The sequence below is a fragment of the Trachemys scripta genome, chromosome 2, assembly GCF_013100865.1.
Source record: "Trachemys scripta elegans isolate TJP31775 chromosome 2, CAS_Tse_1.0, whole genome shotgun sequence".
In the NCBI taxonomy this organism is placed as follows: Eukaryota; Metazoa; Chordata; order Testudines; family Emydidae; genus Trachemys; species Trachemys scripta.
In genome coordinates this window covers 32,371,210-32,386,937 of record NC_048299.1, presented here as the reverse complement: position 1 = coordinate 32,386,937, position 15,728 = coordinate 32,371,210, and the positions used below count along the sequence as shown (strand labels likewise).

The 15,728-nt window shown below is 39.3% G+C and overlaps 1 protein-coding gene across 9 annotated transcripts in view; it reads right to left on the bottom strand.

Annotated features, from left to right (window-relative positions):
* ABI1 (abl interactor 1) overlaps positions 1–15,728 on the bottom strand; it is a 119,121-nt gene that overhangs the window by 6,487 nt on the left and 96,906 nt on the right. For 2 of the 9 annotated variants that reach the window (XM_034760198.1, XM_034760199.1), the window contains 5 exons: positions 13,871–14,011; positions 10,842–10,942; positions 9,652–9,732; positions 7,602–7,778; positions 3,775–3,861 (listed from right to left, as the gene is read on the bottom strand). In XM_034760198.1, the coding sequence (XP_034616089.1) occupies positions 3,775–3,861; positions 7,602–7,778; positions 9,652–9,732; positions 10,842–10,942; positions 13,871–14,011 (587 nt within the window). The remainder of the gene's footprint in view (positions 1–3,774; positions 3,862–7,601; positions 7,779–9,651; positions 9,733–10,841; positions 10,943–13,870; positions 14,012–15,728) is intronic. The other 7 variants (XM_034760200.1, XM_034760203.1, XM_034760204.1 and 4 more) reach the window with 4 other exon arrangements.

Below are 15,728 nucleotides of genomic sequence, written 5' to 3'. Positions count from 1 at the left end.
CAAACGCCTCACTTTAGCCCCTCTGCCTTCCCACTGCAACACGAAACATTTCATTACAAAAACAACAAGGAGTCTGGTGGCACCTTAAAGACTAACAGATTTATTTGGGCATAAGCTTTCGTGAGTAAAAACCTCACTTCGGATGCATCCGAAGAAGTGAGGTTTTTACTCACGAAAGCTTATGCCCAAATAAATCTGTTAGTCTTTAAGGTGCCACCAGACTCCTTGTTGTTTTTGTAGATACAGACTAACACGGCTACCCCCTGATACTTGACACCATTTCATTACACTTTCCCCATTCACTCCCTGCTACTGATCATCCTGCCAACCAGGACAGAGGCCAAAGATCTGTTTGTATCCAATCAAATCTACATATGCAGTCCCCTCTGTGGAGGAGTAAGACAGCTACTTAACAATGCACAACAATTTACATGACAGTTTAGGATAAAAAATGAACACCACTGTACCCAGATGAAGTTCTGATCCCAGCATGCTCGGCAGCAACAGCACAGAGAGAGAGGGTGGAAAGCCTCTGCTCTGAGCCTTGACTGAGTAGCTCAGTGATGGAACCTGTGCCCAGTCTGGCAGGAGCTCCCTCCTCCCACTCAGGTTTCCTTCTAGTTCCTGTGAACAAGCTGCAGCCGAGCAGCTGTGGGACAAATCCCTTTCATGAACACTGGGGCCAGAAGCAAGTGCCCCACTGGCCAGATTCAGCCCATGTGCCATATATTTGGCATCTCCTATAGAAATAATTTAGTTAGGAGTAATATAATTGGTGGGCCAGAACCTGAGCAGAACACCAGAGTTAGCACAAAAAAAAGTGTAATAATTCCATACAAGTGTCTGGGCCTTGTTTTGAAATTTCACCTTATAGCACCACTAGCTGCATCGCATCCCACTGCACTGTTATGGGGGCACTGGATCAGTGCCCCCAACTGGATCGCCAACATCAGTAACATTCTTTGGACATCTCCAGTCCTAGTACCATCCCAGTCTGACCTTGCTTAACATAGGACAGATCTGATGAAACCACAGATCCAAGATGTTATGGCTCAAACCATAGGGTTCTACAGCCCTACATTTAGAGTGTAATATGCTAATAGTAACAAGCAAATAAAGGACAGGGAGGGACAACATGGTGATCATGAGTGAAGCTTTGGATGTGTGTGAGGTTAGCAGAAATTAATTTTTTTTTAAAAAAGACCTTCTTACTCCTCACCTCCAAGCCATTAGTGATTCTTCTCCCAGACAAACCTCCACTTATGCTACTTTCATGAACTGGACTGTTTCCAAAATCCTTTGCCCAACTAAACATTTTATTTTATAAGAGAGTGATGTCTTGTAGGTGTCATTGTCTGCACAGTGAAATAGGACTTGCTAGTAGGCATAGTTTATTGACCCAATTCACTTGACATAGAAACATGCACACCCAAATAAATGAAACTATAGGAATTGGATCTGTTTCATACAGTATCTTGGGCACACATTTCACAAATGTATTTCCAATTCAAATTGAACATCTCCCACAATTTCCATCTCTCTGAGCATTTTGGATTTTGTTCTATTTAATCATGCTCATCAATTCTTGTCCTGTTCCAACCAGTGAAAATGCCTTATTTTATTAACTGCAAAAGTATGTTAATTCAACAATAAGGTTGCTTATTTAAAAACAAAGTGCCAACAGATGCACCGATTTGGCTGCAGCATACAAGTCTGTTTTAAATGTTTCTCCTAAAACAGACAAATTCAACTTCACATTTAATGGGAGAAATGGGAACAAAGTACTATATATGTGCTACTAAGCAGAGTTAACACTGTTCTTGGAAATTTAACCTTTACATTTCCTCACTGATTTTAACTGGGCAACTGTAAAGGGACATTAACTTTGTTCTGTTGCATTTATTTTTCTTTTTAAAAATAAAATGGGAGAGAAGGAAGGGCAGAAATTGCCTATTCTCAGTATTAACATTGAAATGGTTTCAAATCCAGATTTCAAATTCAAACCCTCTCTTGGGTGTGTACAACGTAAGGGCATGGTGACTTCCTGCACCTGTGCTGCTGCTATTGTTTAGGTGGAGATTGGGTTAAAGCAATCCCCACCCCATCTTTTTTTTTTTTTTTTAAACAAACAATACAATACAAGTAGGTGTGCTGCATCAGCTGTGTCTGTGTAACAGAGGTATTAGGAAGTCTGAATAAAATCCTCTTCTATGAAGATACCCACAGTCGGAGTACAGGGCGCAGGAAAAAAGAGTAGGTCTTGTGGAATTTCTTTCAGGGGCCACAGAAGAAGGATTTAGGAGTCCACAGAGGAAGCAACTTTCCAAGTATTTTGGATCCATAAGGATGGGAACCTCTCATGCCATGGAAGTCCAGCCTATCTATGTTGCTCTGTGGCCTTCATGCCGTACTGTTAATGGGGTTCGTTGGGGAGTAGGTAAGTGAAAACCCAGCAGCTGGGCAAAACTCAAACCCAGTTTTGTAAAATGCAGTTTTTGCACCACTGCCTAAAACTCCATTTTCCACTCTGGATGTTCACTACCCAGTTTTCAAATGCAATTCACTTTAAAAAAAAAAAAGATTTTGATTGAGTAAAGTTTTGATTGGGAAAGTTCACCCTTTCCAGGCCAGGTTTCAAACTTTAGTCATTTTTGCCATAGGCCTGTTAAAAAGTGAGCTCAGATTCTCTTCCTTTGGTTACACACACACAAGTTTTTTGTTTGTTTTTGGATGGAGAGGATTCACCTTCAGGAGGACTATAAGCATGGAAAATTTCAGTCCAAAAGGCTAACAACTTTCTGAAAAATTAATATGTAAAAATGGGGTTCTAACATTTTGTAACCTTGATCTCTAGCAATTGCTAGCCCACTATAACAGAGAATGGGTTTGGAAAGGTTTTTAAATGCAAACTTGTGCCATGCTATCTATTTTATTCTATACAAGGTTTATAGCATGCTCCTCACTGTCACATTTGGGCCCCTTGTCTTGGCCCTGATTCTGAGAAGTGCACAATACCCCCAAGGTAAAGGTGAAAACTTGACTGCTCAAGTGTTCTTATGGGTACTCAGCACCCTGTAAGGAGTCAGCTCCTTGCAGGATCAGTGCCCTGAAGGCTCCCGCAAGACATGAGGAGCGTCCACTGTTAATAGAAAATTGCAGCCACTTTGCACCTCTCAGGATCAGATCCTTTGTTACTATCATTGCTCAACTTTCCAGAAGATGTTGAGATTCTAGTGAATGTTTTCACTTGTAGAAAACAGGAGGAAAAGGGAAGAATTGAGGCAAACTCCAAGCTCCTTCTATTTGCATTAGATAGTAAAACCGCACCTTTCCTTTTGTTTGGCTACATGACTTTCTAAAAAACTTCTACAATTTATGAGTTAACAATTACACAGATGCATATTTTAACAGGCTATGTCATCCTTTCTAATTCAAACTAAGTAATTCTCACTAGTGGTAGGCAGGAGGATGCAACACTAAATTAATTTTTTTTAATATATATTTCTACATCCACACTGAGCAGATGCCACATATTTCACATTTTTATCTCTATCATAAATTTGCAGCTCAATCCTTCAATGGGTCAGTAATAATCATGCACATGTTATAAAAAAATTGAAGAGTGTGCCCTTCAGCTCCAATAGCATAGTGGCACTAGAATGCAAGATGGTATTAGCTTCTGAAAAGGAAACAAAATAGAGTCTGACTTGCCAGCCATGCATGCTAGAAGAAAACAGGCTCTACTCTTTGACAGCTCAGCTTGTCCAAACTTACTGTTTTCCTGCACCCTGGCCACGAAGCCTGTGAGAGGTATCTGTGGAGTCAACTGAGGCATAGGGGGAGGGGGTGGAGCAATAGAAACTGGTAGCAACAGAGACCATATTGGGGAAGTCAAACAGATAAAGGGAAAAAAAGGAAACAAACAAGAGCAGCTGTCAGTAACGAGGACCACAAAACAAAGTATGCAAAGAACAAGCACACAGAAGAACCTTCTTCAAGTTTGTTTTCCCAAAAGCAAAGCTAAAGCTGAATTCATGTTTAGCCAATTAGTGACTCAAGAAAGAAAAATATATTTATCTGACAGAGGCAAAATCCAGTCTGAATGTTCATAGTTCAGAGGACATGAGAACGAAGGATTTCACTCATTAGCACCTAGAAACTGCACAAAACAGAACTTCCTTATTCTTGTTAAAAAAAAAAAAGGATTACTCCAAAATTCTGTGATTTTTAAAGAGAAATATTAATGGGACATACAAGGTTTCAGAGGATGGTGGTCTCCTGCTGTTACATAATAGCAGACACATATGGTGAATATATAAAATAAATTTGAGGCAAAGCAAAAATGTGTTTATAGGAGCAGACAATCTGCAACTCCAGCTATTATAAATTATTTCATACTGAATGACCAATGATTATTTTCTCATAGATAGTCACATAAGTGCTTCACTATTTATTATGCTACTGTGGATCTATTGTATTTTTATTGGTTTACAAGAAAGACCTGCTCTCCCATTGGCTGAAACACACAATAGCTTGTAAATTGGTTTCCAGCAGCATAAAATTTTGTTTTCAATTTTTTTAAAGCCTTCTATAAATATGAGCCACCAAGCAATCTGAAGGCGGGTGTAGGTTCCAATGGTACAAATGGCCCTCCCATGCATATGCAGAACTCTCATCCAATTAGTTGAAATGTACGAGTGCACATCCTCTGAACTGTATTCTGTTGATCTATTCATTTTATTGAGCGCAAAGGGTTTAGTGTTCTTTATAAGTGTGTATGTGCAGTCAGTGCTCATGAAAAAGGCACAGGACTGACTGCCTAGAAACTGAAGTCCTCTCTTTATAAAGCACAGGCAGTAGCAACACAAGCTCCCCTGCACTGACTGACCAAAGTGTGTCAGACTCGTGCTGGAAGGGGACAGTAGTTCAGCTCCATTAACATTTAAGGCCTTGAACTCTGTTGAGACTGCCATCGAAGATCTATTCCGGTGTAACATCTCCCCAAGAGGATAAAAATAGACCAACTCATTTAACAAATTAAGCCATTTTTTTTCAGTTTTAAAACTTTTACATTTAACTATAAATGAAAACATTGCAAGGTGTGAATTCAGCAGAGTAATTTAACTGGAATCGTAAAATTGAAAGAGGTTCTATTCTTCTGAGCAAGCAACAGTTTTAAAACAAAGGCGTAATTAACATTGTTTGCTGAATAAAGGCAGCATTTAGTTCATTCCAAAACCAACTATTTCCCCCATATAATTTATCAATGTAGAAGTGTGAAAGGGGAAAAAGAAAGCAGATTTGTTTACAAAACTGAAACAAACATTTCAGAGAAAAAAATTACTGTTCGTAAACATGAAAGTGTAACCCAGGGGAAACAGGAAAAACTGGATGTCTTGTCAAGACAACAATGTCAAAAATCACCCATTTTGGAAGTGGATGAAAATAGTTTCAAGTGAAAAAATATGCCCATCACAATACCTTTTAAAAAAAATCTAAAATCAATGTTTTGAAGCACTGTATACAATCCAGATTAAGGGATTATACTTGCATTTGAACAAAAATTGCATTCGGAATCTAAATTTTTAATAATAAAATCAGTTACATAACATTTGAGGCAATTCACCCATTTTAGAAATTAAATCTAGTTTTGGCATCTGAACACCACTATTGAAAATGAACAGCTTCTCTGAGTTACAACGAATTATTTTTGCAGTGAAGTGTGTGGAGAAAATGAAGGGGACTGAGTATGTCTGAGGGGCCTGGGGGAGAAGAGGAAGGTAAATATTAGTTTAAATAAAAATAAATAAATAAATAAATAAATAAATAAATGTTGACCATCCCGGGAGCTTTCCATCTATATAAAATTGTTTTTCATTGAAAATGAACTCTAGATCAGTGGGGAAGTTCTTAATCTAAATGTTTTTCACATATCACATACATAACGCTAGAGCAGCACCAAGACAGTCCTTGATTCTCTTGCAACTGCAGAGCAAAAATATCAGAGAGATGATGTAGCAAAAGTTGCAGCTAGCAGAAAGGTATCTTTGAAACTAGGTGAGACAAGCAGTAGGGCATTATTAATCCATCTTGGGGTTGTGTGTGCGCATGACCATAATTTGATGGGCATAATTTAGCTGCGAGTAGGGACGAGGGGAACACTGGTTTGCTACCTAAATTTCAGGCCCTCACCTGGAGTAGAGGGAGGGAGGCAGCAGAGGCACAGACCAAATCTGCTTAAGTGCAGCAGTGCTCAGTAGTCAGCACTTCCCCCAGCTAACCAATCAGCTGCTCAGGGAGGAGGTCCTGCTTTGCAGCACCCTGCTTCTAGGGGTGCCCTGTTGGGCAGGTGGCATGCTGCTCTCTGGAACTGGCTCATCTCTTCTGCTGCCTGCTTCCCCCATCCAGTGTGGAGCAGGAGGCGGCCAGCTTGATAGGCCAGGGAAGGGGATGAGCTTGCTGCAGAGAAGAGACCAAATCACCCCTGTCCTGTTCCCCCACCACCTCAGACTCAGGTGGGGGTGGGGGGGAGTGAGAGACTCTGGAAGAAGGACCCAGGAGAGGCACGAGTTCAGGTAAGGAATTTGGAGGACGGGGTGCTTGGGATGAGCAGGAGGGAGGGGAGAAGCTGGACATTTGGAAGGCAGAGCCGGGGTGTAACAGTGAACTTCTACAGCTGGGAAAGGTGTAGTATGGGCATCTGTGTTCTTGCTCTGCTGGCTAGGTGACTCCACTAGATGTGTGAGTGCAGGGGTATGCTAGCTGTACATCCACAGGTTTTTCTGCTTCATTCCACATCAGTCTTTTCACAATTCCCCTCTTCTTAAATATTTTAAACATAAACAGGGGATTTAGTAATGACTATGCTAATATTTTAAACCATTTAAAAAAAAAAAAACATTGTGACGATACATTTCTGTCCCCTAATCAGTTCTTTAAATCATGCTATTGTAGTTAGTGCTGAGACGTGAAAGGCCTAAAGGGAACTCAAGTACTGGAGAAATCCCATAATACTGTGGTTATTTATTAAATGAAATAAGAGAGGAAAGCAGGTAATATTAACGCTGTGCAAGGAACATGATTTCCAGCTATTTTATCCTGTGGTCTCAGTATCAGACAGCAAGACATTTAACAGTGATAGCCAACAATTTTTCTCCTCATTTAAATTTTTATTAGAACAGGAACATTCATAATGTATTTGAAATATTAATGGTCCAGTTTTAAACAATAGCTCTCTCTACAGCCAATATTCCAGATCCTACCAAATTAGTTCTCCCTTCAGAAGAGCTTATATTTTTGGACTGTGTGCACAAAAGTACACCCAGCACACCTGAAATGCTAAGTAACATTTGCTTATAATTAATTAGGTAAGCCTGGTGTTACCCATTACATTAACTGCTTGATCACTTTCTAGGGAAAAAGTGTTGTGTATAATTCAAAGGAGGCAAAGTGTACCTTTTTGCTATTTTTCTCAAGTAGAGGGAGAAAACCAAACAGCATTTGGATTCTGATTGTTGCCTATCACAGAGAAATCATACTTCAAATCATTCAGCTCAAAACATTCTATGATTGCTGCATAACAGCAAAGCGCAGAGGCTTACTTGAGTTTTGAGAATAGAGAGGCCCGCCATTAACATGAGGTTGAGCAGAAAATGGGGCAGTCACAGAGGGATTCCGTCTGTATCCACTAGAAGATGCTGAAGAAGTGGTAGAGTTGTGTCGTGAAATTTGCCTGGTCATTGTGCCATACTGGGAACCAGGAGCTGAACCAGGAGCAGCTGAAAAGCAGTAGCGAAAAGGAACCAACAAGAAGACTTAAGCCAAGTATTACTTAGGACAGAATGCAGAAAACAGAAAAAGACCCAGAACATGGTGAATACTTGAAACCAACAGCAAGATATTAACAAAACAAAAAAGAAACATCTTGTTATACCAGTCCTGTGCTATCAGCCATGTAAAATACATAAATAACATTCATAAAAAGATCTCATTTATGTTTCCTGAAATGTTGTAGCTATTTTAACCCACTTATACAGAATGTTGGATCAGCTTGTTTCCTAATTTAACTGAATTTTTGGTATTGCACTACCTGTTAAACGAAAAGAAAGAAGCACACTTTGAGAAGGTTGCATATCTTCTTGAAAGAAAACATTTTTGCATTCTGAAACAGATGCCTTCAATCTAGCCAAAGAAAAAGCATATTTGTGTAGGTTAAGAAAAATAGGGGGAGAAAAGGACACCATCACCACCAGAACAAAGTTTTTAAATTGGGTGCTCAATCAAGCATAAAAAACAGAGTGATACGATTCTAAGACACTTTCCACATTTATAATTTCTACTGCTTAACAACTGTGCTTCCATATAGGGAACTTGCATTAACAAACTAGAATAGTCAACACAAGATATTTCAGCATTCTTCTGAGAGATCAACACCAATTCCTACCTGCCTCACATCTGGTCTGCAACATTCTCAATATTGCAGATTAGTAATGAATAAACAGTCCATCTTTTTTCATTTTTGCTATTTCATGTGTGCGTGTGTCACAAAAGTCAGAATTTCACACTATGCAAACCGATGAGCGTCTTGTGTTGCTTGACCTCTTTTTGCCAATGTACAAGTTCTTTTCAGATTCCAAATGTAGTAACAGTATTGGAGTAAAATATTACTACATGCATATAGATGTAAACACATACCATACATACATACACACACACACACAAAGTACATTCTGAAGTTTACAGACTAATATAACACTATTCAAAGTCACTTTCACTTATTTCAGATAAGAGAAAGTGTACAAGGATTATATGGGTCAAAGCCTCTAAAGTTAGTTTTGAGGTAAGAGAATGAATTCTAATAATTGTCCTTGATTGGGATGGTGAACTAAAAGTTCTCTAAAGAATGCTCTCAAAACCCCTCACTAACAGCTATGCGTGTCATTCACTGCGCAGCTTGAGGAGACAAACTGACAGGGTCCTTAATAATGACTTTAATGCTTGTGAATCCAAAGTGCTTCAAAGTGCCAAAGAGCAATGAAAACTGATTTCCTTCACCATTCCACCCAAATCTACCAGGAAGCAAGTCACTTGTATCTTCTCATTGGCTCATGCAGGAGAATTCCTGAAGTCTCCCGGTTTTGTATCTCCATGAAGGATCAGAGAATTGTACCCAAGTCACCGAGCCAGACATTTCTGCTTTTCCTTTTACATTTTCCTTCATAATCAGTTCACAAGAGAAATCCCTGTATGCACCATCTCCACTCTACCCACTACTGTTTTCAAACTACGGTGTACTTTATTGGTGAACTTCTTGTTTTCCCATCCCCTCTCCCAAACACAAGAACATATGAACAAGGACTACACTCAATCTGAACTCACATTGTTAACTGGATTTTAGCTTTAGTGGGAATATTAGGATTCAAAGCAACTAATATAGTTTTCCCATATTTTATTTATTTACCTTCAGAGGCTTTCACCACAGGAAATTAGTTGGGATTAGATTTGTTAAAAAACCCACTAACGTTGATGACTACACCAGATCACGTACACCCCACTACAAAAGGCAAACTGCTTCTATAAATCCATTAGGAGGAGTTTATTATTGATTATGTCAAATAACTGCAATCACGCCAGCGCTGACACAAGTCTCACCTATCGTACTGCCCATCAGGAGAGGTGGTGGCAGTGGTGGTGCTGGCGGGACTCCAGGAGGAGGAGGAACAGAAATTTGTGCTAATAAAATAGTTCATATTGCCAGTTAGGCTAATGGCAAAAGAGCTACATTTTAAAAGACAACAGGAACGCAGAGACTTTACAGTATAAGAAAATATTCAACATTATACACACAGGCCCCGATCCTGCAAAGGGTTCTACAATTGCACACCTTTTCTCCTGCAGGGAGTACCTATCGATTTTACTGGGGTGCTTTGTAAGATCCATGCATGCAGATCCCTATGCAGGCCAAGAACACAGAGTGGGCCTTAAGACTTAGTAAGAAGTGAACATTTGTAAACAAAGAAACAAGATACAACAGCAAAGTTCCACCTCAGAGTAAAAATCTGACTTGTGAATACCACCACTCTAGTTTCTGAAACTAGGATGGTCAATGTTTTGTCCAAAATAGCTTACCATGCCTATGTGACACACATTCACTAGGCCAGTGATCATGTCTTACTTTACTGTCTTAGCTCTTGACTGTAACAGCCAACTACAGCATCTTCAAATCGCTAAAAGTTCTCCAACTCAAATGGTAGAGGCACGTGCTTTTGATGCTGTGCAATAATCTTTAAATGATTTTCACACTACGATTCACTTTGGTTTTAATCACACTGGTGGATGTTGTTGAATTTCACTATTGATGGTGTTTGTTTATTCCTAGGCTCTCTTTCAATCTCCTTTAGTGGTTTAATCGAAAGAAGAAGTTTGTTTAAAATTGTAAATAATTTTCTAAATGGTAAGTGATAAAAATCAATAGACTATTTCAAAAAACAATTCCGATCATATGCATACAGAATGGCTGTTTCTTCTTCTCAGGACATCTAAATATGTCTACTTGTCAACAGGCGTTTGAAAACATGGATTCCACCTGTTCCTTATATCTTAAAAAGAAAAGATAATCCTGATTTTTTAAAAAATCATGTTACAATGTAATGAATAAAAATGAATGAAAAAATAGCAGCTGACCATTTTTGTCATTTTGTTTGTTTGTTTTGGGAGTGATTCTCTTCCAACCTCTTCAAAAGGGAAAGGATGAGAACGTCAAGGCTCCCTTGACATTTATGAGAAAATGTCTGAATGAGTCACATTGCAGTATTAGGTATCATAAAAAGAACCTCAAATACCTGGCCCAACAGTTGGTGGCGAAGGTGTAGGCACGGCAATGGGAATGCCAATACTGCTGCTTCCACTGTTCTCTCGACTGCCACTTCCTCCACTACTACCACTAAAGGGGAGGAGGAGACGACATGTCAGCACTGCTTTCCATACAGCTTCACCAACATTCATATCACTTATCTGAACAGTGACCAAATAAATTAGCTCAATTACATAAATGTGAGGAAAACCCCCCTGTAGACTGACTGTTCCTGAAACCCCTATTACTTACCGCCCTCAGATCATTAAATCAAAATGTATTAAAACTCTAGTAGATACAGATATCATTAGCTAAGCTGTTAGCCACTTTTTATACATCCATGGCTTTTAATTACTTATAACTACAAATGTAAGCAACTATACAAGATCTAGACAGCTGTCAGTCCAATGTGAATACTGTAATGGTTCCAGGCACCTTAAATTAAGTACAGTAACTCCTCACTTTATGGTGTAGTTATGTTCCTGAAAAATGCGACTAAGCGAAACAATGTTAAGCAAATCCAATTTCCCCATAAGAACTAATGCAAATGGGGGGGTTAGGTTCCAGGGAATTTTTTTTTTCCAATCTATATATTTTGTAGACATATAGTGTAAGTTTTAAACAATTTAATTCTGTACACAGCAATCATGATTGTGAAGCTTGGTTGAGGTGGTGAAGTTAGGGTGGGATATTTCCCAGGGAATGCCTTCCTGCTAAATGATGAACTAGCACTCAGCTCAGCCCTCAAGGGTTAACACATTGTTGTTAATGTAGCCTCTCACTTTACAAGGCAGCACAAATGGAGGGAGGGGAGACAGCATGGCAGACAGACAGAAACACACATCCTGTGAGTGAGTGAGAGAGAGAGATAGAGGTGCATTGCCCCTTTACGTATGCTGACACCACACTAAGTACATTGCCTTTAAAAAGATCAGGAAGTTGAGACAGCAGCTGCGGCCAGCTTTCTCGGTCCTGAGCCCTGTTGTGTCTCCCTCCTGCTCTATATAGAGAAGGGATAAGCAGGGGCAGGAAGACACCCTGACATTAGCCCCCTTCTTCCCCCCTCCCCTCCACAGCAAGCAGGAAGCTCCGGGGAGCAGCTTGTGGGGGGAGGGACAGCTGAACAGCCGGCAACTGATAGCCTGCTGGGCAGCTGCTGCTCAGGGAAACTTAGGGGAGTGGGGAGCTGATGGGGGGCTGCTGCTCCACCCTGGTTCCAAGCCCCCACCAGCTAGCTGCAACAGTCTGCTCTTCCTGCACGCAGTGGACAAAGCAGGCGGCTGCCAAACATTATAAGGAAGCATTGCGCAACATTAAATGAGCATGTTCCCTAATTGATCAGCAACGTAACAACATAACCAGGCCAACTTTAAGTGAGGAGTTACTGTAATGATAAATTGGGTGTGAAAAGGGTTCAAGCATCAACTATTTGTAATTCCAGTGATGTGTGCTATAATGCTGAAGAAGTCTCCTTTTCCTAAATGAATACTTGTGTTCAAGTTTATTTTGAGTCATTAACAATTCTACTGCAACTAGCCCAGCCACTAGCCAGAGAGAGCAATGATAATAATTTTGATAACTTTTTCATGCAGACATCTTGGAGGTCATTACATATTTTTCAACCAAATGGAAACTAGGGGATAGAGTAAGAATCCAAGGACAAATTAAATAAATATGCCTTTAGCCAAGACTTGTATTTACAAAGTTTCAACAGAGAATTAAACAGATGTGGTGCCCTGCAACTAAAAAGCCATTTCTACATATCCATCCTAATAAAAATATAGTAGCACTCAATGCACTTTATTTACCATTTCTGTGCAACCATATATAAATTGCTAGCAAGGAGTCAGGCACAGATCATTCAAAAAATATCTTAAGACAATAACTTTACTATCAAAAGAGAAAATCAGTGATCTGAACTGGGAGCCAAGATAATTCCTTCAATATTAGTGTTCTGTATGCTGAAGATTAACAGCAGTCTACAAAGAAGATCTTGTTAGACAAAAAAAGGGAGATTGTATGGCTGCCAATTAAACAGATTGCATCCTGGTTTATAAAATACTTTAATCTGACAATATTGTTCAACTGACAGCAAGCTGCTCAAAGATGAAGTTAACATGTTTTCCCAAAATCCATAAGGACTCCCTGAACTGCCATTATGCTATTAAACATTGAAACAATCACATCATATCTATTCCTGGGACAATAAACCACTGTCTGAATCCTGTCTGTATTCAGGTAGCCATTGTCAATTTATTTCTTGCAGTTTGACCAGAGACTGTATTGAAGCCTCAACAAACAGATTTAAAGGGCAAATAGTCAATAGGTATAGAGACAGCACTACTCTCATCCCAAGAGATGATCTCCCCAGAGAAAGTACTGTTCTGCCAACGTGCCTCAGTACGAGGAAGCTGACTGGCACTGCTGAACTGGTTCTGTGGATAAATTTTAGCTTCCAGTATTGTCAATCTACCATGTCACAAGCAGAATTTCTCTCTGAACAATAAAAGCAAACCACACTTCTGACAGGCAAACTTCATTAAAGTATTTTCTAATCAGGAACGGCTTCCCTATACAATTATCAGCAGTGAAAGCACTTACCTGTACACCTATCCCGGCCTAAAGTCTGAAATAAGTTAAATAGTCTGACATATTCCATCTCTCTATTCACTCCTATAATTTCTGAAATTTTGCCTATTCTGATGAGGCAAAAAACGATAGAAGAGAATAAGTCGTGCACTCAAAGCTCTGTGTGTGTGTATGTACATATAAACAAACAAACAAAGCTTCTGTAGCATTAAATTTGAAAAATTGATACAGATCCTAGTGAAGTTAATAGATCTAGAGGTACCAAATCCAGACAGCACCATGTATAAAGAAGAATCTAAGGTATTTAAACTACATCTGTCTTCTCCATCCACCTTAGAAGAAGCCAGGCATAAAGCTTTGCTGCAATGCTGGTGAGTGTCAGCATGCTAGTCAAGACACAACTATAGAATTAGAAGCAATGTACTCTACCTGTGTGTTCTTGGTCTCTGGTTTAAGGAAGCTGTTCTTCCTGGACTGTGTTGGCTTCCAAGTCTGGCAGGACTGGTCATGTAATCATTAGGAACAGTTGGAGGTTTAACTGGCTCCAAGGTTTTGTAAGGAGTATTTCGTCTAGTCAAATGAAAGTGGGTTGGAGGAGAGAAAAAGCTTTAATTAAAGTAATGAAACCATTTATTTTCCTAAACCTTCACTTAAGATCACTGCACAGTGACCCAACATTACCATATAGAAACCATCTCTGAAAGTGGCAAATTAAATAGGTGTTTCGTTCTCAACATGTTAAAGGGACTAATTTTAGTCACCTTTCCAGGACAAATTATATTTTAAAAGGTGAAAGGGAAATTTCAGTGTCTAGGTAATATATGAAATAAAACCTACTGAAAAAAATTCTTTTGAAAATGCTTTCATACAGTTAAGGCCAAGCTGTATGTTCCTTTAAGCTAAAAGCTAATTTAAAAACAAAAACATCAAACACATGGCCACAAAACACTCGTCAGATTACAACAACTATATGCACATGCTATGCAATGCACACTTATCTATTACAGTGGTGCCCTTCAACAGTAGTTAAGATAATGTTTACATAGAACATTTTGAGGGAGGTACAAATGTCCTAAAAATTATTTTGCTAAAAAGTATTCACATTCTCACACCAGGAGCATGTTTGGAGTCCCTGTTCCCTTTTTTGAGGGAGCTCACAGATGGGGAGGAAATGGGAGACTATGAACATCTTTAATCATTTGTGCTGCTTCTTGTTAGATTACAACTTAAACATACATTATATTAATTCAATGACTCAGCAATATAGTAGAACCTTATTAATTATTAGGGGGCCCATTGCAAGGTTCTGAATTGGTAAGCAAGACAAAAAAGCAAGGCCAATGCATCACAAAAACTATGATATATTCAGTAATCTGCTGTAGTTAGTTTTAATTAAGTTACTTTATATTATCCTAGTGAACATATTGTGTTACACTTAGAATTCTTACAAAATGTCTCAGGAGCACTAGACCTCACTATTACTAAAACCATTCCTGATAAACAATAGCCCAGTTGTTTGTATGGATTTGTGAATCAGTGAGTTTCTATCATACACAGAACTAGAGAAAGTTTTAAAATATGAGCTGCCATTGGGCTTCTGTTGTGTCAGAAAGATCAATCATCAGAAAATGAAAGACGTGTGTGCATCTTAATCTCTTATAACTAGAACACAAATATGATTGAAACTGCAAAGTAAAAAGACTTCACACAGACTTCCAATAGGAATAACCTCACAATTAAAAAAAAAAATAGGATGTTAACAATGGGTATTCCACTTCTGGACAAAATGTGGGGAGGAAATGGAGTAGCCCATGTTTCTATAGCTTTGTTTTATGATGACTCTTATATAATCTGCATATATAATTCCCCTACTCCAGTTCCTCGGAGCTGACTTGGCTAATGGACAGAATCCAGTTAAGCAAGTAGGCTTTCCACTGCTCAAGGCTCTGAACATTCTCTCTCAGTAGTTCCTTTCACAGAGCTCAGTCATTCCTTTTTCTATCAATGTGGTGCTAATACCTATTACCTTCAGGTGGAACTGCAAAGGATCTCAAGCCCTCCTGCTAGTCTACATTCTAATTTAGGGCTCCTAAGCAGGCAGTGGCTGTCCATTTCCCATCACACCCTTGCTTCATTTTTTCCTGTGATGCTTTTTCTACTTGGTCCAACTTCTTCTAAGCTTTTCCTACTCTGCCTGGGAGAAGCTGTTTCCTAGTTCTCCTAGACCTCCTGCTCCCTCCAGGTCTCTGTTATACTGAGCTCAAACTCCTTCTTATGGATCCCCTCC